Source organism: Phyllostomus hastatus, unplaced genomic scaffold (genome assembly GCF_019186645.2).
Source record: "Phyllostomus hastatus isolate PE091 unplaced genomic scaffold, TTU_PhHast_1.1 phas_contig_80, whole genome shotgun sequence".
NCBI classification, from domain to species: domain Eukaryota; kingdom Metazoa; phylum Chordata; class Mammalia; order Chiroptera; family Phyllostomidae; genus Phyllostomus; species Phyllostomus hastatus.
Window position 1 is genome coordinate 45996526 of NW_025333960.1, and position 26648 is coordinate 46023173.

Consider the following 26648-nt stretch of genomic DNA (forward strand, 5'->3'; position numbering starts at 1 on the left):
GACCCAGAAGTGGGACTGCTGGGTCACGTTAATTTCTTGTGATGAAACACGTCAGTGTTTCCCGCAGTGACTGCCAGTTCACATTCCTGCCAGCGGTGAACGCGAGTCCCAGCCGCTCCGTGTCCTGGCCCATACTTGTTATATTGAGGGTTTTTGTTTGTTTGTTTGTTTGTTTGTTTGCTTGTTTTGAGAGTAGTCATCCTGATGGGTGTGAGGTGATATCTTATTGTGGTCGTAATGTGTATTTCCCTAATGATTAGGGATGTTGAGCATCATGTCATATGCTTGTTGGCCATTCCTATATCCTCTTTGGAGAAATGTCCATTCACGTCCTTTGTCAATTTTTTAAGGGGTGACACACAATCTTACTGTGTCTTAATTTTTCCATGATGGGGGCACCATGTTCTTGGTGCTTCATTATTTGCCAAAAACAGTGCAAGGAGGATGCAATTGAAAACGTGCCGGAGCAAGGTAAGGAAGGCAATCTTAATTTGAACTGTAATGCACTGAGGTGAACGCTCCCATTATAAACAGGGGCTACTGTTCAGTAGGAATAAACCTATTTCCTTGTAAAGTCTGGTTTTGAGGAATGCCCAGTGATTTTTATGAACACATTATTGAGAAGACCACATGTAACATGTACGTGGTAGCAGAATGGGTCACAGGCTTCTGGAGTGGAAAGGCCTGTAAAAATACAGTCCCTTCTTGTTACAAATAGGGAAACAAAGCCCAACAGAGATGATGTGATTCGTCTGCAGCAAATTGATGGGAAAACTGGAAGGGAGACTGAGGTCTCCTCTCAGCCCAGGGCTGTCCTGGTCCCTCACACCGAGCCATGATTTTTCACTTTCAAGGACAGGCTTCTCAGCCTCGACACTATTGAAGTCTTAGGCCAGAAAATTCTTTGTTGAGTGCATCTGTCCTTTGGACCGTGGGACACTAAGCAGAGTCCTTGGCCTCCGCCCTCCAGAAGTCAGTAGCACCTCTCCTCCCCGAGTGACAACCAAGGACAACTCTGGACATTGCCAAATGTCCCATGGCTGGTAACACTGCCCCAGAGGGTTAGGTATCTACTATCCATTTCCCACATTAACTCAATTTTTATTTTCTAGTTGAAAATAAGGAGGGATCAAGACAAGTCTGCTGCAACTCTGACTTAGGGCTAACGAGATACTTCAGCACTGGAGTATCAGGCCTGCTCATCTAGATAAGATGACATGTGTAACCCACCCAAACATTTCCCTCCGGGCAAGACTGTGGGGTTTTTCTTCTATTTTCCCTTGAAAAGGTAACATTCCTAGAAAAGACGATATAGGGATATAATTCATATTAATTTGTGAGCGATGTCACAGGCCCACATCCTGTATCAGCAGAGAAAGCTGGCCCTGGCAGGGCAACTAAAGGCCCCAAGTTTCCCTGCAACGTAACATGGTCAACCGTGGTTGCCCAGCGCTGCCTGTTGTTCTCCTGCGTCACGTAAACGTGAGGAAACTGTCTTAAGTGACAATCTAGCTCCTATTTGTCTGTACCTGCTGTGTCTTCCACACCTAGTCTTGCATTTATAAAAACAAGACCCTAGGTATGGCCATCCTGTAGGGCTTTTACTTACTTTATATCTTCCCCGTAGCAGATAGTGGTGTCTTCAGTAAGGAGTTCACAAGCAAAGCCTATATTTTCAGCAGTTTCTGTAAGAGGAAAAAATGAAGTCAAATGTCATTCCCACTGATGAACTTAATGGGCTATCAACTACATTAACTGATTATTTAATAAATCAGCGTGCATTGACATTTTAAACACATTCAGTTCACGTGGTTTAATCATTCTGTAATGGGTGGGGTGGGGAAGATACCATTTCCATCAACCTTCACAGGGGTCTCCTACAGGAGATTTTTTACCCTTTATCCACCACCACCCATTGGTATTTCTTTCAGACCAGGGCTGTGCTTCCCTTAGCTTATCAGAGTGTGGAGCCTGTTGACAATGTCAGGGCAAGAGAAATTATCTGGTTCCCAGCGGGGCACTTGTGGAATAAAATGCAATAAACACCATCCAACTCTTTGTTGAGCTCAATTTAAAATTTAAATATTCCCTTGGGCATAAAATTTTAATTATAATTTTCAAGCAATAAAGTGGGCAAGAAAAAGAAGAGTTGCTCGGTGTTTTATAGTATTCTAACCTATGCCAACAAACGGCAGCGCTGGGGAGGACGGCAGGGCCGAGAAGGATGGCACGCCAGGACAGCAACCCGAGTCTGGCTGGAGACACGACTGACCACAGGCAGCGAGACCCGAGCAGGAGCCCCGTCACAAGGACTAACTGGGAGAGCCTGGGGAAGGACGCCGTCAGGGTGGGCTGGAATAACGGAGCAGGGTTCCTGAGGGGAAGTGTCCACGTCCCAGAGACAGGATCGTGTTTGCACAGGATGCAGGGTCTGAGAGGTCACCTTGGGCACCGAGACAGGGACCATGAATATTGGGGAGTTAACACACGTGCTGCCCCGCACAGCGAATTACCCTTTTTGTCTCCGGTAAGCACCCAGATCTTAATGTCAGCTTTTGCGAGTTTTGAAATGGTTTCTGGGACTCCATCCTGGAGCTTGTCTTCAATAGCTGTAGCTCCCAAAAGCTGCAAGGAACATTTTTTAAAAACGAATTAGCAAATAAGCAACACATGTGCTATAGTAACAAGTTGCTAGCCTACAAAGAGAACAAGGGCTAATTATGTACCCCATTCGGTTTTCTACTTGGGTCGATGGCTGGCATGACAGGAAGGTTGCTGTGTTTCACACCCCAAACCAAAACCACTAAAAACTATTTCTTAAAAGTAATTGGCAAAGACAAAAATGCAAGTACAAAATCAAGGACAATAAAAACACACTTTCATTATGTATGTGGTATTTTATGTGGACATAAGCCAGTTCTTGCTAAAAGTTACTACTATTTGTTCAACATTTTCCATGAATCTAAACTCTACAGGCAATAAATGTTAAACTCTAAAAAATTTAATTTACAAATGGTATTTTTTTCCTTATTTCAAGATTTTGTTAAATAGAAATCATTTCAGTAATTCTTACAATGTACTAAGTATAGTCTGGCTTGTGTAAAAATTACAATTTTTATAAGTAATATAAAAATAATCAGAATAGAACCTTTTAAAAATATTTTATTTACTTACTTTTAGAGATGGGGGAAGGGAGAGAGAAAGAATGGGAGAGAAACATTGATCAGTTGCCTCTCCCATGTGCCCCAACCAGGAACTGGGCCCATAACCCAGGCATGTGCCCTGACTGGGAATCGAACTGGCAACCTTTTGCTTTGCAGGAAAAAGCACCATGAAGTGAGCCATGCCAGTCAAGGTATACAACCTCTTTTAATGTTTTCTGTTTCCCATGATGGCAACTTTTATTTCACTTACTGAACAAAGGAAATTCAAATGACCTCGTTCTATTATACAAGTTTCAAATGCTAAAGTTAGAATTATCTTTCAAGCATGAGTTCAAAATGTCATAAAACTTAATAAAATTTCCAGTTTTGCTTAGAATATCAAGGGGAGAGGTTATGAAGGTTAAAACTCACAATTAAGTCTTTTTCGATCTCCTCATACACTTTATCCAGAGCTTCGTCCCGGTTGGATGAGGCCACGCTGGCAGCCATAAACTTTTTATTCCATTCTTCAAATTCTTTTTCTTCAATTTCCTTGTAGCAAAGGCACAGGGTTCTCAGAGTCTCACTTGCAAAGACCTGTTTTATTTGAAAGACAACCCATCCACCCAAAGAATAATCAATTTTGTATAGTTCAAGATCAAGTTTGAAATCTTACTTGAAATAATACAAGAGAATTTAAAAAGAGACGGTGAAAAATGATAGATTCGTACAAATATGCTTTATAGAGAAATTAAACAAATACTTTGTTTTTCTAAGTATCTTCAGGATCCTAAGACTGTATTTCTAGTTCCCAAATTAGTTAAAGGGAAACATAAACCTTTCTTCTGAATCAATTCACTATAGTGAAGAGAACCTTGCTCTCTTGCTCTCTATTTCTTTTAATGTTTTTCCTTTACTAATTCCAGAGAGAGGGGAAGGGAGAAAGGAAAAGAGGGAGAGAAACATCGATACGCCCCAACTGGGGACCTAACGTGCAACCTAGGCGTGTGCCCTCACCGGGAATTGAACCCACGACCTTTCTGTTTGTGCGGTGACGCCCAACCACTGAGCCACACCAGCCAGAGCCCTTTTACTCTTAATGACTAAGCAAATTACAGACAACAGAAGCTGCCTTGGAGGTATTGATGTTTTAAACACAGCGCTGACAACCTTAATCTGTTCCCACAAACTGTGTTACAAGCCCAATTAACTATGAGCTCTCAAGGAAGCACCATTTCCTCAAACCGATTCTGAAATACACGAGCCACTGTTAAAGCTGACATGAAGTATTTTAATGAAAAGGAGATATCTAGAATATATAATCATGGTGAATCAGTAAACATTCTTTAAGCTAAAATATGTGAAATACCAGTGAAAATGTTTCATTACTTCATGCTCACATTAGGTCTAGCCAAGACAGCGGACCTGGTTCACCCAACTGACTGCTTTCAAAGATTCTTTGGAAGGTTCTGCACTTGTTTGATTAAATTGATTCAATTCCTATCCTCATGAGAGATAATTATGCATTGTAACTTCTTCAACAAAGTATCTCAGCTTAAAATGTGAGCCCAATTAGTAAACAAACAGTCATCGGGCTTCTTTCTGAAGGAACCTCTGGGTGACTTCAAAACTCGCCCAGGCCCTTGGAGTGAAGGGAAGAAAGTATCCTTTACTAATCACTTGCTAAGTGCTGCCAACTGTGGGAGACACTTTCCCTTGCAACAACCCTCCACGGGAGGAATTATCGTCTTCTTCTTTCACACCAGCAATTAATGATTCATCTGAGACATCAGTCATCTCCCCCAAGGACACACAGCTAGAGGCAGAACCGGGACACCAGGTCTGACAATGTCCTCCACACTCCGTTGCCATCATTGCACAGAACCGAAACAACAGGAGCACTGGCAGGCAATGTGACCAGGGAAATTTCTGGAAGCATTGTGAATAATTGCAATATTGGACTAAATACATGGTCCTCTCAGATAACAAGTCTGAAGGAATGAAGACCAAACTGAGTCACTAACCAAGGGATCACAACTCAATTCTCCAGCCCATGGCTTTGCCCCGCCCTGTCGCACAGGAATGCTTTCTTTCCTTCGCTATATACGGGGGTCAGGGGGGCACTGGTGGAGCTCGTAGGGCCCTCATGGATGTTAAGACTAAGCTCAGTGTGGTTATATAGCTTGTTCCAGGCCACTGGAGAAGAGACCAGCCATTCCTCTGGGCCCAGCCTGCGGTTTCTGTTGAGCTGATGCTGGGAAAGGGCTCCTGGTCCTTTTGCAGGAAGTCAACCTGCCATATTCCTACTTGGGTGCCTTTTCCGCTCAGCTACACCAAGACAAGGGAAGGACCAACAATGAATGTACAGCTTCCAATCGAGCTTAAGAGAAAACAGTTCCAGAAAGTAAGTACGGGGTCTGTGGCGTACCGAGTGAAAGCGAAACTTACATCCAGGGCATCCTGAGTTTCTTGTCTTGAAGGGTTCATCCGATGCAGCCGTTCATAAATGACAGTGTCGGCACCTTTGCAGTACAGCCTGATACTGCCTTCTGGGGTTCTTACTGGTAGCAAGGAAAGGAAAAGCAAATAGTTAGGTTAGTTTTGGTTTCTTAAGAGAAAGCTACATTGGTAAAGTTAATTTGAAGTATCACTGTGCTAATAATACACTATTACTTTAAAATCGTCAATGCAACTAGAAAACTGTTTCCAACACAATGGCTAAGCCACTATCTATACAGAATGTGCCAGTGAAATAAATATGAAAACATTCCTTTGGTCACTCAGTTTTCCATAGCCTTCCTTATTCATTCAGCAAATACTTATTGACGCCCTACTGTGCTCCATGCCCCGAGCTAGTTCATTTCTTCCATAGAACTGTCTTTGTCCACACCAACCAATAGGACTCTCTTACCTGTAAACTCTCACTGGCTTTCACACTCAGACCATAACATGACTCCTCGTGATCATGTCTTTTGGATTTTTTTTTGATCTATGCAGTAATTTAACAGTAGTATGTGCTTCGTGGTTCACTAGTTTTCAGTTCTCGAAGGTGGATGCCTGGCATGTGAATCAGCCTGGATCAGAGCTAGGCACAGAGGAAGCATCCAGCAGCCTGTGCCTAGTCAGATTTCAGTGGACGGTCACACCTGTATCTTTTATTGGTTAAAAATCCAGTCTCATAGTGGAGACATCTTGTGGACACCACCTAACTGAGGGACTGAGCGCTGACACCACTGATAATTGTGTGCCTTCTGATATGATATGCTGGGAAGGATGCAGCACCACCCGTATGCTCACCCTGCCAACAAGGCGTAACCTGAATGCAATCGTGAGGGAACACCAGGGAAATCAAACTGAGGGACTTTCTACAAAGAATGAGCCTGGGCTTTTTAAGAATGTCACTGCATGAAAGGTAAAAAAAAAAAAAAAAGGCTGGGGAACTATTCTAGATTAAAGGAAACCACAGCAATAATCACCTAGTGTAATATGTGATCTTGGGTTGGATCCTGAATACAAAAGACAGACAAAAGAAGGGCAGGAAGGAAGGAAGGAGGGAAGGAAGGAGCAGGGAGGTTAGTGAGGAAGGGAGAAAGGGGCATGGGGGGTGACGGCGTGAGGAAGGATGAAAATTTCTGGTAAAATTAGAAAACATTCCATAGATTAGATAAAAATATGTTATTACATTTTCTGATTCTGATTACTGCGTGTATATATGAGTGACTATTCTTGTCATATATACATAAGTATATATGTATTTACATAAGTATTTAAGGGACAAGGCATTAGGTCTACCTTTTGCTTTTAGATGGTTCAGAACACAAGAACCTCTATATGAAAAAAATGACAGGGCACACGTAGGTGACCAATGCTAATAGTCAATGACTATGGAAGCGCATATAGTGGTTCTTTAAATCTTTCTTGCAATTGTCCTATAAGCCTGAAATTATTTCAGATTGTGCACTTAAAAAAAGGTTCAACATTAGGAAGCAATCGGCATCTCCCTCTGATGGCCTGTTGCAATGTGCCGGGACCGGACGTATGGTTTTGATTCATAAGCACACCCTTGCTCTTCTTAGATCTCCTCTCCCACTGCCTCCTTCCTTCCCTGCCATCAAGGGTAGCCCGGGGGCGTCTGGCAGGGCTCACGCGGTGAAAGCGCACACTGGCCAAGCTGCGAGCTGTCCAGCTGCCACTCCGAGCACATTGCACCTGCCACCCCAGAACCAGCAGCTGCCTGCCTGGATCGTTGCAGAACGTCGACATTTGCAGGATTCTGATACACTGCTGCAATTGTCTTTGGGGCAACGGACATCGGCAGGACGAAGGGGAGAACGAGCTTCAGCAAGTCTGCGGAAATCTTCCAGGAGCCAAGCAGCTCGTTCCTTGGCCGCTTCATCCTGGTGTCTGCCCTAAAGAAAACGTGTGACAGGCGGCCCCTAAACGAGAGATTCACAGACAGACTCTTGAGGGAGACCTACCAATGATAGACATCCGCTTGCGGTCACTGTTGAAGTCTAAGATGGCGAGAACGTGGTAGGTCCTCTCGGTGCCCATCTCGCTGATGGTGATGGTGTTCTGGGTCCGGGCCAGGAAGACAAAGCCGAAGTTCCTGGCGGCGCTCACCAGAGCACCCTCGTCTGGAGAGGCCGCCTGGTAGTTGAGCTGACCTAGCAGGGGAGGAGGGGAGGGAGGCGGACACGCGTGAGACCAACCAGAGCTGCCCACCGAGGAGCCCGTCAGCAGAGGCCGTGCTACAAGGTCCCAAAGTCCCCTGGAAAGGAGTGTGCCGACATTGACACTCACACTTTAATGTTCTGTTTCTAATTATAAACGCTAATAGGAATTAGACCTTTAAAAATTGGCCAATGATAGGAAAAATAGCCCTGTGATCTCACCTATATTAGAGAGAAAAAAAAAACCCCTGACATTTTGTTACAGTTCCTTCCGCTCCTTTTGAAAAAGCCTATTTCTGAGGTAGTTCCCATCACTCTGAATATGCATTTACATCTTGAACACTATAAATTATATTTGAGTATGTTGCCATAGTCATTCTAAACATTATTTTGATGAAAGGTAACATGTCACTATTTCCTCATTAAAGGCACTTTCCTTCCAAAGTTTCTTGTTTTTGATAATCACATTGTATACAGAGGTTTTCCTGGCGTTATTTTCTACTACACTGGGGAATAATTTACCTGTTAAGCCTACTGGTGTATATTACTCATTTGTTTCCCAAAAGGGCTGTCCTAGTTTATCTTCCCCCCCAAAGTGTATACTTACTCACCTTAGCTATATTCTCATATTTAAAAAAAAAAACCCACAATTTGCCAATCTTTTTAAACTGATAAGAACAGATACTACCCTTGATCTTAGCCAAAAGGCTGAGAAGCGATGCTGGTCTTTTTAACATCTTTATGTTTTAAAAGTTAAACAATGGAAAACTGTCGTATCGTCACAACACAGTTCGGCAACAGAAGCCAACCCCCTCGTTGTGTGAAGGCAGCCGGGCCCGCCAGTGCGTCCCGTGCGATTCCAGGCACACAGACCACACGACCGGCCGCGCGAACCCGCGCCATTCAGGCTCGGGACAGAAGGCACCCTTGGGGGGGCAATGACTGGAAGGGAACACAAAAGGGACTTCTAGGGGATGGACAATGTCCTGTTTTTTTAAATCTGGATAAACAGGGCAGAGGAGTATTCAGTGTGTGAAAGTTCATTGAGTTTATATATGCTTGTCTCTATACATGCTGAATTCAGTAAAAAAATAAAAAAAAACCTTGTCTATCCAAGATTTTCTATTTTTGTACTCTATTTTTTGGCCTTTTTAAAACTGAATGTATTGGGGCGACATTGGTTAATAAAATCATATAGGTTTCAGGGGTGAAATGCTATAACACATCATCTGTATGTTGTATTGCGTGTTCACCACCCAAAGTCAAGTCTCCTTCCATCACCATTTACCCCCCCTTTACCCTCTTCTACCTCCTCCACCCCCTGTTTTTCTACTGTAGTTCTTCTGCCTCAAAGCAGACAAAAGAGCATTTCTGTAGTCAGATGAATTTTACAGAGAAAGACACTCAGTTTTCCACTGTGAGTGGACCAGGATGCGAGCGCTGGGTGGATGAGCAGCTTCCCCCACCGCCAGCCCATGCGGAGGGGAGGGCTCTCCAAGGTGAGGGGCTGGAGGTGCAGCTAAACACCTCTCCCTCCCCCCTCCTTCGCACACCTGCACAGAGGACTCACTCTAATGAAGTCAGTATTAATCACCTCCCAATTAGTAATTAAAGCTGATACTTTAGGTTTTCTCCCTCACTATTTGTTCGCCCAGAAAGTCACACAGCAGGAGTGATTAATGCCACTTACTAAATCCAGCTATTTTTTTTTTTTTTTTTACAAACATGCACACACGCCAGAGGGCAAAATATTTAACCAGTGCTAAACAAGCAGCAGAGAGAACTCGGCAACGCCCCCGCCTCCTTCATCCAGCTCAGCTGGCGGCGAGATACCGGTGTTGCATCATCCGGGTGACAAACTTATTTCCAACTGAGGGCAGAAACAGAATGACAAAAGGTGGTAAAGTTCCCAGGTGTAAGAGTCATATCTGGAGCAAACACTGATAGTTTTATCATGAAAAGAAAACCCTTCCATTTTGTTCTGGTAATGGAACCACAGAATTACTAAGGGACGGGAGGAACTTCAGAGACCTGGTCCAAACTCCAACTTTATGTTTGCGGGAAGGAACCTGGACGGAGAACTGAGCCTCTGAGACCATTTCTGAAAACTGCTTACCGCACGCTCAGAGGCAACCAGGAATAAATCTGTGGGCCACGAAGCTGGTGGAAATAGCAAAGATGCTCTCACCACTTCTCATACCGACTTCACAGCTTCCTCCAGTCGATAAGAGCCCTACCAGGCTTCCAGTCCCGGGGCTCGAAACCGGTTGCTTTCGGACGACTCTTTCCCCTCCATCATCTCACGCCCTTCAAATCACCTGCCAAATGCCCCCACACTCGGGGCTTCCTCACCCTTCCCAAAGAGCCTACCCTAATCCAGGCCCTCACCTGGCAGGCGAGGGAGGCAGGAGTCTAAGTCGGCCCGAGGTTCCCACACCCTTGCCTACACACACCTCCTTCCAGTTATTCAAGCAAGCACTAATCTAGGCACTGCCGGGAAGGGATTTTGCAGGTGTAATTAAGATCAGATCAGTTAACTTTCTGATAGGAAGATTATCTGGGTGTTCCCACCCTGATGAGGTCAGTCATTAAAAGTGACAGGGCTCTTCCCAGCGGGAGAGATTCGAAGCATCGAGGGGTTGGAAGGAAGGGAGGTTCTCCCCTGCCGGCTCTGGAGATGGAGAGAAGGAGGCATCTAGGTGCAGAAGGCAGCCCCAGTTGACAGCCAGCAAGGAAGTGGAGACCTCAGTCCGGCAACCACAGGAACCGAGTTCTACCCCAACCTCACCTCCCTTAACCTCCTGCACCTGGAAATCCAACTGGTCTCGTTCTCTGTGGCTAAAGCATTCACCTATCACACCCTGTGTGAGGAGGGATTCCTCAGGATGGAAAGCTCCCTGCCCAAGCAGATAGTGGGACCAAGAGCTGCACAGTGTGAGCGGGAAAGAGACTTTGAACTCCAACCCCCTTCCTGCAGCACAGAGGAAACTGGTGCTGAGACAGACCCCAGTCTGTGCTGTGTGTTATGACAGGAACCCAAACTGGGGAGGCCCACCTCCAGCAGAATCCAGGACTCATCCCATAATGTCCTGGGGGGGAAGGAGAAAATAGAGACCTTACCGTGCATAACATTAACACACAGTTAATGTTACTGGCTAGCTCTGAAAATGACACTACCACACACTGTCACCACCACCAGAAAAGTGGAATAATTTTACTATGAGTCAAAACCTAAGAGAACCAAGTTGCTTAAAAATATCAGACTTGACCCTTACTCTGAGTAAAATGTGCTTGGCTAGCCAGACTTTGAGCTGCGCTTCTGTCATTCGTGACCTGTTGTCATCCCTTGCTATCTGCCCCACCTCGCCTGCTAATAATAGCCCCTTCCATGAAGCTGCCCCAAGTTCAATGCTACTGTCAGCTCGCTTTGTTGCCCTATTAGAGTCGTCCTTGGAGAATGGGTTCCTTTGAAACTTGCTGAAAGATATCACATAGAGCTTCTGCACATTTACTTTTCAGGCATACTCCTTCTCTGGAGTTTTAATGCCGGCTACTTGTGAACCCTCGGATCAGAGAACAGAAAGGCGCTTTCGTACGCTGTGTGGATGGAAGTGGAGAACGGACGGGCAGGCAGACTGTGCTTCCTAACAGACACGCCAGTAGGGTTCCTTCCGCTCCTTCTGGAATGTCCATGTCTTTCTGCCTAATCTATCACATGTTCACACATGAGAAAACGACTGGCTTTCACAGGCGCTGGACAAACTTGCTGTAACAAAGCCGGCACCAGCTGCACTGAGCAATTCTACAAAGGATTGACAATTTCTACTTGGTGTTACAGTTTTATATTTGTTATCTCCTCTTTTTTTTTCTGGCAGTGAACATCGTGGGTCCTGACTCATTCTAATACCAGTATTACTATCAGCAATAAAGTTACCTAAGTTTTAAGTAAGTAAAATTTTAAGATTTCTTTGCAGTAATTTTTGTTCTTAGAATAGATCCCATTAAAGATGTACAGATGGAGTATTACATTCAACATTTACTTGGAATAATTATTTTCTCTGTATGGATCCTACCAATATGAAATAAAAATAGGCCTTTTAACTGTTGGTGTTAAAAATGTAAATATAAACAAGTGTTAAGAAATTGTGCTTAGACTCTTAGTGACATTTTTACTGTTTTTATAATGATATTTGCAACAATTTTTATGTAAATATCTTTAAGTGTACATTTGAATTCTTAATGTAGACCAAAAAGCTGTTGCTTCTTCCATCCACTGCATAAAACCCAAAACTGGCATCAGATTAAATGAAATACTTTGGGGGAACACAGGATACTTTTATTCTTTTGTTACTACAATAGTAGCACATAATCATCACAGGAAAGTAAAATACTAGAGAAAATAAAAGTAAAAAAATAGAAAAGAATTCTGTAAAAGGGCCTATAAGTCAGATTTCCTTGTTGCCATACAAATGCACATTAAGCCCTGGCTGGCGTAGCTCAGTGGATTGAGCTCGGGCTACGAACCAAAGAGTCGCAGGTTCGATTCCCAGTCAGGGTACATGCCTGGGTTGCAGGCCATGACCCCCAGCAACCACACACTGATGTCTCTCTCTCTCTCTTTCTCCCCCCTCCCTTCCCTCTCCAAAAATAAATAAATAAAATCTTAAAACAAAACAAATGCACATTAATTATACTCTTTCAAATGAAAAAACCGGCACCTTAAGGAGGCCTTGACTTTGGCTGGTATTATATTTCAAACCCTAAACATATCTGGATCTACAAAAGGAAGTTCATCTCTGAACTTATCTGTGGAAGAGACCATCCAAGGTTCAAGTCCACCTCCAGCCCAGATAAGGTTTGACACTTCATTTTCAATGCACCATGTAAGTAATAATACAGTGGGGAGGATTTTGATTCTCCCATCGTAACTCAAGAGTCCACCATTTCTTTCGGTGATAAGATTTCACTTACAACGTGATAAATCTATCTGGAGCTGTGGAGGAGAGGCAGGTTCTCAGAGGTCAGGACCTTGTGCCATGCTTTGCTACTCAATCCACCATCCTGGTAGTAGGTGCCCACGGGTATTCATTGCTTGGGCATCGGTGAGACATACCTGTCACACGTATTACTGTACTTTATATGCATTTGAGTCCCCAAAGCATGAGTTACTTATAAACTAAGAGACTGGTCTTTGATGTGTGAGGAGCGAGAGAAACACTCACCATCGATTCTGTCCACCATGACCGTGTGGCAGATGGCGAGCAGGAAGAAGAACTGCCGTACCTCTGGCTCCTTCCCCGACTGGATCTGCTCGATGAGGTAATGGTCGTAAAATGCAAATTTCCCATCAGCATATATATTCCAGCTAAAATCAACTTCCTAACAGAAGAAGCAATAAAGAAAATGTGATTAAAAAAGAATCTGAGCTTAACCAATGATACGAACTTATCTCTGAAGCTAAGTTTTGTGCTAAATCACGGCAGGATTTTAACACATTCTTAAGGTCGAGAGGCTCGTATCTGTCTTTTAGATATCTTGTTGTGGGCTGGAACGATGTCTCCACAAAAGATATGTTGAAATCCTAACCGCTGCAACATGGGAATGACCTTCATTGGAAATAAGGTCTTTATGGATGTAACCAAGTGAAGACGGGGCTATGCTGGGTTACGGTGCGCCCCAACCCAACAACTGCTATCTTTCTAAAGAGGGCAATCTGGACACACACAGGGAGAGCACCATGTGATGACAGGCAGGCATCTGAGTGTCGCATCTGCTAGCCAAGGAACACCAAGGATTGACGGCCACCACCAGAAGATGGAAGAGGCAAGGGAGGATTTGCCCCTGAGAGCCGTCAGAGGGAGTGTGGCCTGCTGACACTGGGTTTCAGACTTCTGGCTCCCGGAGCTGTGTCAGAATACATTTGTGCTGTTTGAAGCTACCCATTGTGTGGTGATTTGTTACGGCAGCCCTAGGAAACTCATACACACCCCCAACAATTCCTTAAGTTCGACGACTCACCTCTATTTTGCTATGACTGTGTTGAGAGGCGTCCCGAGGGTCTCCTGAAAAACACACAGGACAAAACAGACTGAGCCTGCACCTGCGCCCAGGGGTCCTTCCTCACCTTGCTTTGGGTCTACGCTGGTGGGGGTTCGATGGGTCTCACAACCTGTTTCTGGAAAGCCCGAGTCAAGAATGTTTTTTATTTATATTTTTCAAGAACTGTAATAAACAAACAAACATACATACAAACAAAATGGAACAAAGAAGAATATTTGGTGTAGTCTGCACATATTTCCTATCTGGCTCTTTACAGAAAAAGTTCGATGACTCCTGGTCTGGAAGTGCCCTCTACAGCGCAATGTCCTCTGGGCCAGGTCATGTCCTTTGAAGCTCTTCACCTCCCCCAACTCAGCAGGCACTGTCACCATGCACAAGAGAACCACTTCCTTAGCCCTCCGAGTCCCACCTTCCTCATGGATGCTTGTTACGTGAAAACACATTCACAGCATAAAGGTTTCTACAAGTGGAATGAATACGGTGTTCTTATAGCTTTTTTAAAAGAGTTGTATTAAGCCCTGGCTGGTGTAGCTCAGTGGAGTGAATGTGGGCTGCAAACCAAAGTGTCACAGGTTCGATTCCCAGTCAGGGCACATGCCTGGGTTGCAGGCCATGACCCCCAGCAACCGCACATTGATGTTTCTCTCTCTCTCTCTTTCTTCCTCCCTTCCCTCTCTAAAAATAAACAAATAAAATCTTTAAAAAAAAGAGTTGTATTAAGTAAAAATTAGAGTACTCTAACCAAAAACAGTACAAGCCTTAATATTTTTACAAATATGTAGCATGTTGCAAAATATTAGAATGAAAATAAAAAATAATTGTGGTAAAATATACATAATATAAAATGTACTGTATTGACCATTGTTACGTGCACAGTTCAGTGGCATTAATTGGTAATCACCCTGTTGTGGACCACCACCACCATTCACCTGCATATAGTTCTGCATCTGGTAAAACTGACACTGATTAACTCACTCCCATCCCACCCACCCCCCAACTCTGACAACCACTTTGTGTCTCTAGCAATTTGACTACTCCAGACACCTCCTATAAGGGGAATCACACAGTATTTGCTCTTTTGTGCCTGGCATATTTCCCTCAGCATAATGTCCCCAAGGTTCATCCATGTGGTAGCATGTGTCAGAATTTCCTTCCTTTTTAGAACTAAATAATATACCATGTGTATATAGAGCCCACTGTTTTATCTTTTCATCCACTGACTGACACTTGGGTTAATGGCCACACTTGAGCTACTGTGAATAATACTCCTAGGAACATCGGTGTGCAAATATCTCTTTGAATCAATCCCAGCTTTCAGTTCTCATGAGCATATACCCAGAAGTGGAACTGCCGGATCACATGGTCATACTGAGTTTCATTTTTTGAGGACTGTGCGCCTACTTCCGACTGCTGACCTCTCCCATCACGTGCGCCCAGTGCCACCAGTGCTACGGCTTCAGAACTCATCCAGGATGACCCACGGGCTCTGCACCTGCAGTTCTGGGAAGGCGGACTCCGGGCACCCATGCCCAGGGGCTCCGTGACGGCTTCCACTCACCATAGATCTGCCCGTTGACGCAGCACTTTTTAAAGGTCATGATATTTTGTGTGAGTGTCCCCGTCTTATCAGAGAAAATGTAGTGGATCTGCCCCAGCTGCTCATTCAGCGTGGTGGTTCTCGCCTTCGCGGGCGTGTCCTTCTCGGGGTAGTACATCTGCAGGTCCCAGTTTATGAAGTAGCTCTGTCCAAGACGGATCACCTCCACACTAGGAGGACAAATGGTTACTTTCAGTAAAGTTCTCAGATATGAGTGGCAGGTAGCGGGTTTTGCCGTCACTTGTACCTGAAGGAGGGGGCTGCTTATCTACAATGGCAAAAGCCAGCTATTGGCCCATGTGCCCAGCCTCTGAGTTCTCCTGACCAAACACACATTTCTCCAGGTTTAGGGTCACTCCCACTCACTCTGAGCACATCCGGCCACGGCCATGGCCACAGTGCCCCATGGTCAAACACAGCCCAGTGGGACGGGTGACAGGGTGGCAAGCAGAGGGCACCACACAATGTGGCCATTCTCACCCTCCTTTCTCTCGTTCCCCACCGCACCTGGGCACAACTGGAATGGCCATGTTCACCTTTGCCCCAGTTGTAGGGCAAGTGCACCAGGGTGCAGACCCCTGTGTATTCTCTAGCAGGGGAGAGGGCTTTGGGCAAATAACCCCTAAGTTGTGGTTCCACACTGTGAAAAAAAGCAGTTTTCCCCTAAATTCTTAAAGGGTTATAGAATATTCAAAATAAGATAATTCTAAAAAGACTGTCTCAATTCTAAAACTGTAAGTGATTAACTATATCCTAGTTACAAGGAAACTGTTTACGTATCCAGCAACTGTTAAGTGGGCAGAGGATGTCATCTAACAAGTTAAACAGATGGAAAGATAGCTCTCCTTCCCTTCTCCCACATGTTTCCCGAGTGCCCGCTATGCGCCAGGCACCATTCTAGGCACAAGGGACAGGTCAGTAGATACAACGGACCAAATCCCTACTATCAGGGAGGAGGTGACATTCTAATGGAACCAGATAAATAAATAAATGAGACAAGATCTATTAGGTGGTGAAATTATTCTGCAGAAAATCAAAGCAAGGTGAGGGGAGATGGAGACCAACAGGAAATGGAAGTGACATTAGGACAGAGTGGGTGGAAAGGCCAGCGTGATAAGGGAGCGATAAGATGAGCAAAGACCTGAAGGAAAGGAAAGAACAATCATGCAGCTATGGAGCGAAGGATGTTCCAGGCAGAGATAAGAACAGGCCTGAAGGTCCTGGAACCCGAGAGTATCAAGGAGGCTAGACTGGCAGGAGCCCAGGGAGGCGCGGGAGGTCCACTGGAGGAGGAAGAAGCGGGCAGAACGTCAGACCCACCCGCTGGGCCTTGTGGGTGCCAGTGTGGCCTCAAGGACATTATCCTGAGTGCAACAGAAAGCTACCGCAGGTTTGGAAACAGTGCAGAGATACTATCTGGAATGACCTGATCTGACTTATGCTTCAAAAGGACCTTTATTTCCAAGAGAAATCAAGAAATCTCAGGAGCCACAGGGCATGAGTCTTTTAAACAAACAAAAAAAACCCAACAACAACAAAAAACATGAACAGTTTATTTTATAAAATACAGTTATAGTTTTAGACCAGATAATCTGCGTAAGGTTTCTCTAGACAAAAGTAAAACTCATTTCAGTGTTTCTTAAAGTAAGTGCAAACAGATGGCCCCCCTGCGCTTGCTTTCATGTTAAAAGAACAACAGTAGCTACTTGTAATACAATTAAAAAGAAAACAAATGCACATGTAATCGAATTAAAATGAAACAAATGCTTCCAATTGCAGGTGTGTATGTGACCCTGTATGCCTCTGGGCTATGACCATAGTTCGCTGTGTATAATGTGCACCCATGGTTTTGGCCCAAACCTTCAGGGGAAAAAACCTTCCATTTTAATGTTTTAATTCAATTTTTAATGTATATTGAGATACTTGTTTTTTGTATTATAAAGAAATTTTAGCATTTATTTTTGAACATATTATGGTACAAGTAATTTTATGTTACTAATAATTACAAAATACAAGAGCAGACACAAAGTACAAGACAGTTTGTATACCAGTAACAAATTAGTACTAGGCCCATATAATGTGCATCCTTACTTTATCCCTCAAAATTTAGGGCAAAAAGTGCACATTATACATGGCAAAATACGGTACTTACTGGAACTAAAAGCACACTCCAGCTGTTGAGTACATTGCAAGGCACAAATCCCTCTCTCCAAGGTCTAAAACCCAATTGGCCAGTGACAGTGAACTTGGATATTAAAGGAAGAAAAAGTGAACAAGGAGGAAGTATCCTGAAGCCAGGGGGCTACCACCCCTCAGGGGCAGGACCCTGACTCTTACTGCAGCCGAGGCCGAGATGAGGAACAGAGCAGGGGCTGCAGCAGGGCAGGGGGCGGGGCAGGGCCAGGAAGCCCAGAGAGTTTTACAAGGAACGGCTGTGGTGGGTGGGGGCCGTGGGGACGGTGGGGGCTGTGGGGGCAGAGGATGTGACTAAGGAAGAGGCGGATAGGAGGTGAGGAAGGTTCCCGAAAAGGAAACAGCTAAGTTTTCCCACGACACTCTAAATCTTCACTCTCTCCCAGGCTCTTTCCGCAGCGTGGGCTTGGGAGCCCACAGAGAGGGGGTCTTACCAAGCGAGTGACTCCTACGGGAGCAGTGCTTGACCTCTGAACTCCCATAGCCTTATCTGTACACGGGTTGAGGTACAAAGTGCTGTGCTCTGCACAGAGCAGGCACCCAACTGTTAACTTCCTTTCCCTCTATTACCTCCAATTCTGAAATGAAAGTTACTGTCTTACTTGTTCCTTATGACCTTTGAAACAATTATTGCTAGAAAGGAAGGTGCGAAGTTGTGAAAAGATACTGTGTTTTTCCCTTAAAGCAAAAGGCCCCAGTGTAGACAGCCTTACCTGACATAGAGAGAGATGGGCACCATGGTGTTCAGGACGATGATGTAGCCCCAGAAATTGAGGAACCCGCGGTAGGAGGGGGTAGAGTCCTCTCCATCGTAGAGGTACCAAGAATAATTGCCAACTTGGGCTTCCCAGTAAGCGTGGCCAATGGCGAGACCCGCGGAAATCAGGCTGAGAAGCACGAAGATCTAGAAGACATACCATATTTAAGTGTATTCTGAAGGATTTCCTGCTCCGTGCATTTTATAGATGCTAACCGACCCTGCTCAATACTTCACATGTTTTATAATAACTCAGTAGTCTATAAAAACAATACGCTTAAGATAAAAGCAGTGCCATAAGAATGTTTGAAAGTCTATTGGATTTCTGTGATTGACTGATTTATCCTATATTCCACGAATGAGGTGAGGTTTTATTCCAAAATTATATTTCAGAAGAGAAGATAGTGTCTTATAGTCAAATCCTTAAACACCCCCATATTTTACCAAATTCCCTTAATTAGTTTTATTTTGAACAAAATAACATACTGTTTGGAGAAGATACCTTACCTGAGGTAGAAAAGAATTTCAAACAACGTTTAATGGAATGCTTCTTTTTTTTTTTAAAGGCAAGGAAATTTTACCCAGATTTGGGTCATTATTCTTGAAAGTTTAATGATCACTTAAGGTTTAAGATCATTTAAGAAGCAAGTCAGTTAAGTATTCTTGTGGAAACTATGACTACCTACTTAAGGAATGAATAAAAAAGTCAATTGTCCCAGTGGGTATTTGTGGGTAGTAAAAAACTTCCCAGGGACAGATTTAAACTTCTGGACACAGATTCCAAAAGTGCTGTATCCCAAAACAAACCGGCACGGAGGGAGAGACGATGAGAGCACCGGAAGTGCTCTCGCCGTGGCCAAGACAATGACATTGACGATGTGCATGACAAGTTCAAATACAGTTGTCATGAAATGTGAGGGCAGGGGGGAAAGTTGTTTCTTAAATATATTACTTTGATGATTTTAAATATGTACATGCAATTAAAGGATTATGAGTATTATATGTTCCCTAAAACTTATATAGTCAAATTAAACAAAATACTTGAAAAAATATGAATTCTCTTTGGGACTGCTTAGTACTTGGGGACACCCTCATGTAGCAGGCCCGAGACTGCTATCCTCAGTAGGCCTGCTTGCAAGCGTGGCCCTTGGCTGGCATCTGGGAACTTAGATTTTGGGACCGTTTCTTGATTCCTTATTTCTTATGCTCTGATGAGAATGGCCCTTTAAGTCTCCTCATGTACACCTTACTCGGACCACCACTTTCTTCTGGGGAATCTGGAAATCTGGTCATCCCAGGCTGACGGTGCCTACGTGACCAGACCCCAGGCACTGAGTGTCTAAGGAGCGACTCTGGGGCAGGCAGCATTTCACATGGCTGTCACAAGTTGTGGCTGGGGGAATCAACTGTGTCTCGTGGGCGTCTCAACTGGGAGAGGACTGTGGAAGCCCGTGCCTGACTACTTCCAGACTTCGCCCCACGAGCCTTCAGCCTTTGCCGATCTTACTGTAATAAGTTACAATAAACCAGAGCTGTGAGCACAACTATACACTGAATTCTGGGAGTCCCTTCTAGTGAAGCCATCAGACCTTGGGCTTGTGGACCCGCAACACAACTTCGATTCAGGCTTGCCGTACTTGTGGGTCTGTGCAGTAGACATCTAAAAGAAAGTTTGGTTGAACAGAACTACCCCTATGGAAGCTAACTGTAGTAAAATCGACCCCACCTTAACTTCAGGAGCCCGGACCCATGAACTTATCTAGTACCCTGGTCTTCCAAATGGTCACTCTAGTCAGCAAAATAATCAGCCAGGGCACCCTACAACTTGAATTTTCATCCCCAAGGGAGTCTCATATTAGAGGGGAAGGGGTGCATTTCTGAGAAAAAGAAATGGAAGCGCCCCCACCCCCATCCAACCTTGAAGTGACTCATGCATTTCCCACCTGGCCTGCAGAGGTCAGATTTCTTTGTGTTAGGAAAACATACAACAACATTAGAGCAAAAGACGACAATCTAGCCTCTGCTCTACAGAAAAGAAAATACATACCGTATAAACCATGTAGTTCATCAAGTAATCAATTTTAGTTCTTTTAAATCTGGTTTTCCCACTATTCCTCATTATTTTAGTGTCAGCACCTAAAAATAGAAAATTCAATATGATCAACTGATGGAAAAATCAATTCACTGGCCTGCCAGTAAAATTACTCTTCCTTTGTTTTCACTGGAGAAAGAATGGGAAAGTCATCTTAAATCTTAAAAGCAGCTACCAGATCAATTTCCCAAGAAGCTCTGAAAGTACCTGCGAAAATGACCAATCCGTGGCAGAAATCGGTGTTCCGAATTACACAGCCACGTAACAAAATTTTATCGGCATCCAAAGGAAAACTTGTGTTTCTCCAAAAGAGCGTTCCCGTAAACTTATCTAGTCGGTTATTGGGTTCTTCGCATTCAATAAATCCTTTAAAAAAGAGAGGATTTGTATAAGTACTCCCGCGTGACAGATGTTTGGCTTGAATTGACAGGGACCGAGGCAAGCAGCTAAAACTTAAAATAACATGTGTTTGCACAAACCATCAAATGTTGCCAGTGAATTTTCTTTTTGGAGATACTGGTGCGTGGCTTCGAGTGCCATTTTGAACTTTAAGTTGGTTTCTCTAAAAAGAGAGAGAAGGAGAAAAAAAGAATAGACAAATTTCACAGTTCAAAAGGGAACATAAAGAAAATTGTACAAGGTAACATTAGGCATCCCTAGAAGCAAAAGATAAATAATTATCTTTTTCTTTTTTTCTTTCTTTCTTTTCTTTTTCTTCTTCTATTTGCAAAGTCTCCGTTCATCTTGGAATCTCGGGTTTGGGGGAGGTCATCCCCTGAACCGGAGACAAACTCCAGGCCTGGGACATGTTGGTCCCCTTTGCTGTCTGCCACCGTGGGCCCTTCCTCAGTATGTTCCTTCCTCCTCCTAACTCAACGTTTACCACCAGCCTTACACTATCCAACTGCTGTTCAGAAACGTAGTTTCTAAGGTTTAATCATAACTAAGGGGATTCTACGAAACAAATCATATTTTTTACAGAAAGTGTCTAGACTGTCAACTTGCCGTCTTCCAGAGTGAAGAAGTGGATTCCCCGTGTCTGAGAGAGAATTCTTACAGATCCCAGCTCTTGGCATGCCCCCCCAACCCCACTCAGTGTTCTCACTCATGGGAGTCACAGCTGTTTCATAGCGAAGGCTGGACAATCACCCGCCTGACTTACAGAAGAACAAGGAAAGATCCAGGTTCCACTCAGGGCACCTCAGCTCTCCGTGAAGAAGCTCGGGCACACCCAGGGTGGAAGGGAAGGGGTTTACGCCAGAGCAGGAGACGCAGGCTCTCCCCTTGAAAGCCAGCATGGGAGGGGTGTCCCGACTCTGCCACTTACTGTGTGGCCTTGGGCAGGACACTTCACCCTCAGTTTTCTCAGGGGAAATGTTAAGGGAATCTTATTACTTGCCTCACACAGTTGTTGAGCAGATGACATGAGCTAAAACATAAAGCTAACCTAGTGACCTAGTAAGCACTCAATAAGTGTATTGAAAACTGGTCAGAAACAGAACTTAACTCCCTTTCAAGGGATAGCCTAATGATCAAAACCAGCAAAGGGAGAAATCAAAACTGTCTATTGGCAAAGACTTTGAAAATCTGTTCTTTTTTTTTTTTTTTTTTTCCTGTGTCATTCATATGTATCTGGACGCTGCTCAGCAGTTCACAAAGGGCTCGGCCTGCCATCTGCCCTTGACCCTTTCGCCTCCTCTGATGGGGGCGCGGGGAGGCAGGTCTGAAAGCACCACTTTACAGAGACTGGTCAGTGAGGGCCAGTGCTGGACAGAGAGCACGTGGCAGAGGCCAGGCCGGCTCTCAGGGCTCCTTGTCCAGAGGGCACGGCCTTCCAAGCCGTGACTGTGCCTTCGGAGGAGCCTCAGCACAGGACCCCCTGAGCCCACTTACCCGTCCAGTTCGGCTGTTTCAACGTAGCAGAGGCTGTTAGGTTCCGAGCTGGACAGCAACAGTATGTCGGCCTGTGGGAAACAAACCGCGCCCGTGACACGGAGGCTGGGCAGGCGGAACCGAGCGCCAGGTCCGCCGGGAGGACAAAGCGGGGGAGAGGCAGGGCTGGTCCACTCACCGGAATAAAGTCGTTTTTCTTCAGACGAATGACATCTCCCACTTGAATGTCCTTCCACTTGGTAATTTTGAACCTAAACAGGAAAAATGAAGATAGATTATTGGTTTTTTAAAAAGTGACTGGCAAGAGATTTGGGATTATTTTTTTTTCAGGAAGCCAAAGATTCTGGGGAAATCATGCAAATCACAGGGAAAAGTTTTGCTGAAAGTTCAGCCATTTAACAACGAAGTCACTTGAAGGGGGTCACTCTGAAGGAAGCGAGGATGGCGGTGAGGACTTGGATGCCTTCTGTCCGTCCTAGGTCATGTAATGAAGGGTCAAGGGGGCTACCTAAATGTGTGGCCAGGAGACACTTGACACCCCCTTTTGTTTTCGCTCATGTCCTGTGTTTGCCCCGCTCCTGTCCTCTTTGTCTCCGTGACCCCACCCCTACCCCGTGGCAGGGCCTGGGTGGACCTGGGACAGGCACACATCACAGCTCCCCCTCGGGCCACCTGGAATCCTCAGGGGGCTCCAGAGTTTAACTTATCTCTTTAATGAGTAGATATCACTTTTATAATAAGTCTAATAAGGATATCGATAAAGTAGAAAATAAAAAAAGATGACTATCTTCAGCATTACATTCCATAGGCAATACCCATTTAAATTTCTAACAAATCTACATTTTCAAAATATAACAAATTTCTAACAAATCTACATTTTCAAAATACAGTCTTTTAAAGGGTTTCAGCCCTGGCTGGAGTGGCTCAGTGGATTGAGTGTTGACCTACAAACCAGAAGGTTGTCAGTTCAATCCCAGTCAGGGCACATGCCTAGGTTGCGGGCCAGGTCCCCAGCTGGGGACGTGTAAGAGGCAACGTATCTATGTATCTCTCACACATCCATGCTTCTCTCCCTCTCTTTCTCCTTTCTTTCCCTTCTCTCTAAAAATAAATAAATAATTTTTTTAAAAGTTTCCCTACATAAAAAAGGTATTCCCAACAGACATTACCAAACTACCACAATTAGTAAATTTAATTTTTTGGAGGCAGGAATTCAATGACTCCATTTGTCCTCCATGAATGTATGAATAAAAAAAGACCCAGACATTTAAAATATATTTTAGATACATGCTCATATTCTGGTTTCCCCAATTTTATGACTTTAATGCATAATTCTTAATCGCAGGCTTTTTTTTGAATTGGCTTATTTTTCAATAAAGGAAGTTGCAGTTAGATTACATGTCAATATCTCTAAAACTATAAATTAGCAAGGTACATACGCGTCTCACATGGTAGGTAAACAGGGGAACACCTTCTTGTCACAGCTTTTTGCTGGTGACAGAGGTGATTCCGTTGGACTCTTCCATGGTTGTGTCTGGGTCCCCTTAGGAGGGCCTTGCAGTCCCGTCCCAGCAACGCTCAATCCCCACACAGGCTGGACCCCACTCCAGGGGCTGCTGGGGCCACAGAGCTGCTTGATATGCGACCCCCAACTCCCAAATTCAAGGCGACTCAGAGCTACTCTACCAGTTAGAGGAGTCAGACAGGCTGAGGGCTGGTTAGCCACCCTTCAGAACCATGATTCTAAGTGAATTCAAAGGCAACCTCCGGAACAGAATCCATTTATTTGTGAAGGGAAAAAAAGCCACCTATACATATTTGTAGATTGACAGAATCTATATTCAAATTAGACGGAGTGGGAGTGGGGCTCTAAACCAGGTTCTTTTCCTCAGTGTTGACACATAAAGTCTTTGGATTGCGCCTGAGTCACTATTTTTAGCGCCTGACTTTGGAGTTCTGCCACAAGGTGCTCGCTCGAGAAACAACTCATTACTGGCCGGTGAGCTGGCACTCAGGGCCCGGTTGCCCGTGTTAATCTAAACACTTCTCGAGTGCTCTCTGTGTGTCAGAGGCGTTGGTGGACACAAAACAAACACTCAGGACAGCCTCCTTGAGAAAGGTTGAGTTGGAGACAAAAGATGAGATACCCACACAAATCATCCAACTAAAAATTCAGATCCTAATGAGAAAGCTGAAAACAAAATGCTCTGAAAAAGCACAACGAAGAAACCGTCACTCCAGCTGGAGAGTGGAGCCAAGCCCTGGCCAGCAGAAGTCCGGGAGCAGCGGGAGCAGCAGCGGCAGCAGCAGGGGCGGGAGCAGCACATTCCAGGCTGAAGTTGTGTGAACACAGGAGAGCTGGTGACGCAGCCCAATCGGCCACCTCCCACAATGCAAACTGGTAGGGCCTCCAGGTCACAAAGGGAAACCAAGTCTCAGGCAGTGAGGAGAGGCCTTAGGTGAAAGGGCGAACACACCGAGAGACTTCTAATGATTATCTCCAAGTACATTTCTAGACATCCCAACACATCACAGCCTCGTGACTCGGGTACCAGACAGGCCGTACCTGCCGTCCTTAATGACTTCACACGTCCTGTTGTTGATTTCCTTATCCATTTTGTGGCGAGCCTTCAGAAGAGAGAAGGGAGAAGTTTATTTTAATAACCTCAAGATGTAAAGCATTAATACCAAACTAAAAATTGGCTCACGGCCATGAGGAGAAAGCTGCATGGGAGATCCTTCTTACCACGTCGTCCACCAGGTCCTTGATGGCCGTGATGCCCAGCACCATGAGCAAGGGCACCAGGGTGGTGTACCACGCCAGGGTCGTGATCTGAGGGATTGCCTGGAAGGAGGAAAAAGGCATGCATGTGTGTCCGAGAAGGCACAGGCGACCCACAGGTAACTGCTCATTCTAAGCTTGCTAATTCGATGTCTAATCTCCTTCATCACCCAAGTCTGCATCCTGCAGAACATGCAGAAAAAGCATCTAAGCCTCCAGCTAGTCTTCCTACAATTTGATTTCTCCAGCTGCTGGCCTCCTGGAGCAGAGCCCAGAGGACAGTGGCTTCTGGAATTGTCTCACTGTGACCTTAAATGGACACTAATGAGGCTCTGTAAGATGAGTGCTCCAATTGTGTGTGTGTGTGTGTGTGTGTGTGTGTGTGATATAATCATAATTAACCGAGGGAAGGTAGAATGGGATGTGGGTGAAAGGAGTTCTTGAACTTTCAGGCAATGCATCTGGCAGTCTCTACACTGCTGGGTGCTTAGCCCGGGCTCTCTGATGCAGGCGAAGAGAGCGGTGGGTGTTGGGTGGCTCTGAAAGCTAGCAACTGGATGGGCACCTTTGGGGGCACTAAGAGAAAGCTCTTCTTTCACTGTCATTGTGATTGGTCCAGGCATGTCAGAGGCTGGCCTTGCAGGAAGGCCTGCCTCCACCAAGACAGCATACAAATTGGAACAAAAGGTTTGGAAACAAATTTAGTAAAGATCTTCTGTAACCATCTTGTTGATCATTGGGTCTTATAATGTACTGGTTAGAGTCAAGCTCCTGGACCCAGGTCCCGCCCAGTTCTGTCTACCACTATGGGCTATGGGACATTGAGCACGCTCCTTTGTCTTGCCAGGCCTTAGGTCTGCTGTGCAAAACGGAGCGTATAACAGTCCCTGACTCAGAGCACAAGAATTAAGTGAATTGACAATGCAAGCAAAGGGCTTAATCTAAGGCTATTCCTAGTACCCTAAGTTGCACTGCTGTGCTCTAAAGAAACTGGAGCACTTGGAAAATAAATAGATCATTTCTGACCTTCTTGTCTATATGTGTAACTGCCCTTTTCCCTCCTGGAAGGAAGTAAAAGGAAAGTAGCCCACTCCTTACACTGCAGTACTTTATCATTCGTAGTGTTTATCTCTACAAGCCTATCTCAAAGGTCCCTCTCGATAACGTGCCCATCCTGTGCGGTCAAGGCAGCAGGTCTTATGTTCTACCAGACCTGATGAGTATCTATTTCTCTCTCTGTCTGATGGTGTCTCTTTCTCTGTTTCTCTCTCTCTCCCTTCCCCTCTCTCTCTCCTTCACCTCCACCCAGGCACACGCATGCTGCCATTTTCACAAAACCTTACTGGGTGAATCCCAGCAGGAGAGACTATTTCCCAAATAAAGAAGGTGATAACACCAAGAGGACACGCGCCCTTCGTGACCTGCACGGGAGATGCTAAAGGGTGGCACTCCCACCGG

At 44.9% G+C, this 26648-nt stretch overlaps 1 protein-coding gene and 1 pseudogene across 1 annotated transcript in view; both read right to left on the reverse strand.

Annotated features, from left to right (window-relative positions):
* Positions 1 to 26648, reverse strand: part of ATP8B1 (ATPase phospholipid transporting 8B1) — a 107335-nt gene that overhangs the window by 13626 nt on the left and 67061 nt on the right. The window contains exons 5-20 of the mRNA XM_045849807.1: positions 25155 to 25253; positions 24975 to 25036; positions 22587 to 22659; positions 22409 to 22479; positions 20995 to 21077; positions 20723 to 20881; positions 20471 to 20559; positions 18380 to 18570; positions 15435 to 15643; positions 13835 to 13878; positions 13039 to 13195; positions 7622 to 7810; positions 5592 to 5704; positions 3576 to 3740; positions 2514 to 2625; positions 1610 to 1685 (exon numbers count right to left, since the gene is read on the reverse strand). Of these exons, the coding sequence (XP_045705763.1) occupies positions 1610 to 1685; positions 2514 to 2625; positions 3576 to 3740; positions 5592 to 5704; positions 7622 to 7810; positions 13039 to 13195; positions 13835 to 13878; positions 15435 to 15643; positions 18380 to 18570; positions 20471 to 20559; positions 20723 to 20881; positions 20995 to 21077; positions 22409 to 22479; positions 22587 to 22659; positions 24975 to 25036; positions 25155 to 25253 (1892 nt within the window). The remainder of the gene's footprint in view (positions 1 to 1609; positions 1686 to 2513; positions 2626 to 3575; positions 3741 to 5591; positions 5705 to 7621; positions 7811 to 13038; positions 13196 to 13834; positions 13879 to 15434; positions 15644 to 18379; positions 18571 to 20470; positions 20560 to 20722; positions 20882 to 20994; positions 21078 to 22408; positions 22480 to 22586; positions 22660 to 24974; positions 25037 to 25154; positions 25254 to 26648) is intronic.
* On the reverse strand, positions 8409 to 8536 carry LOC123826491 (annotated as a pseudogene).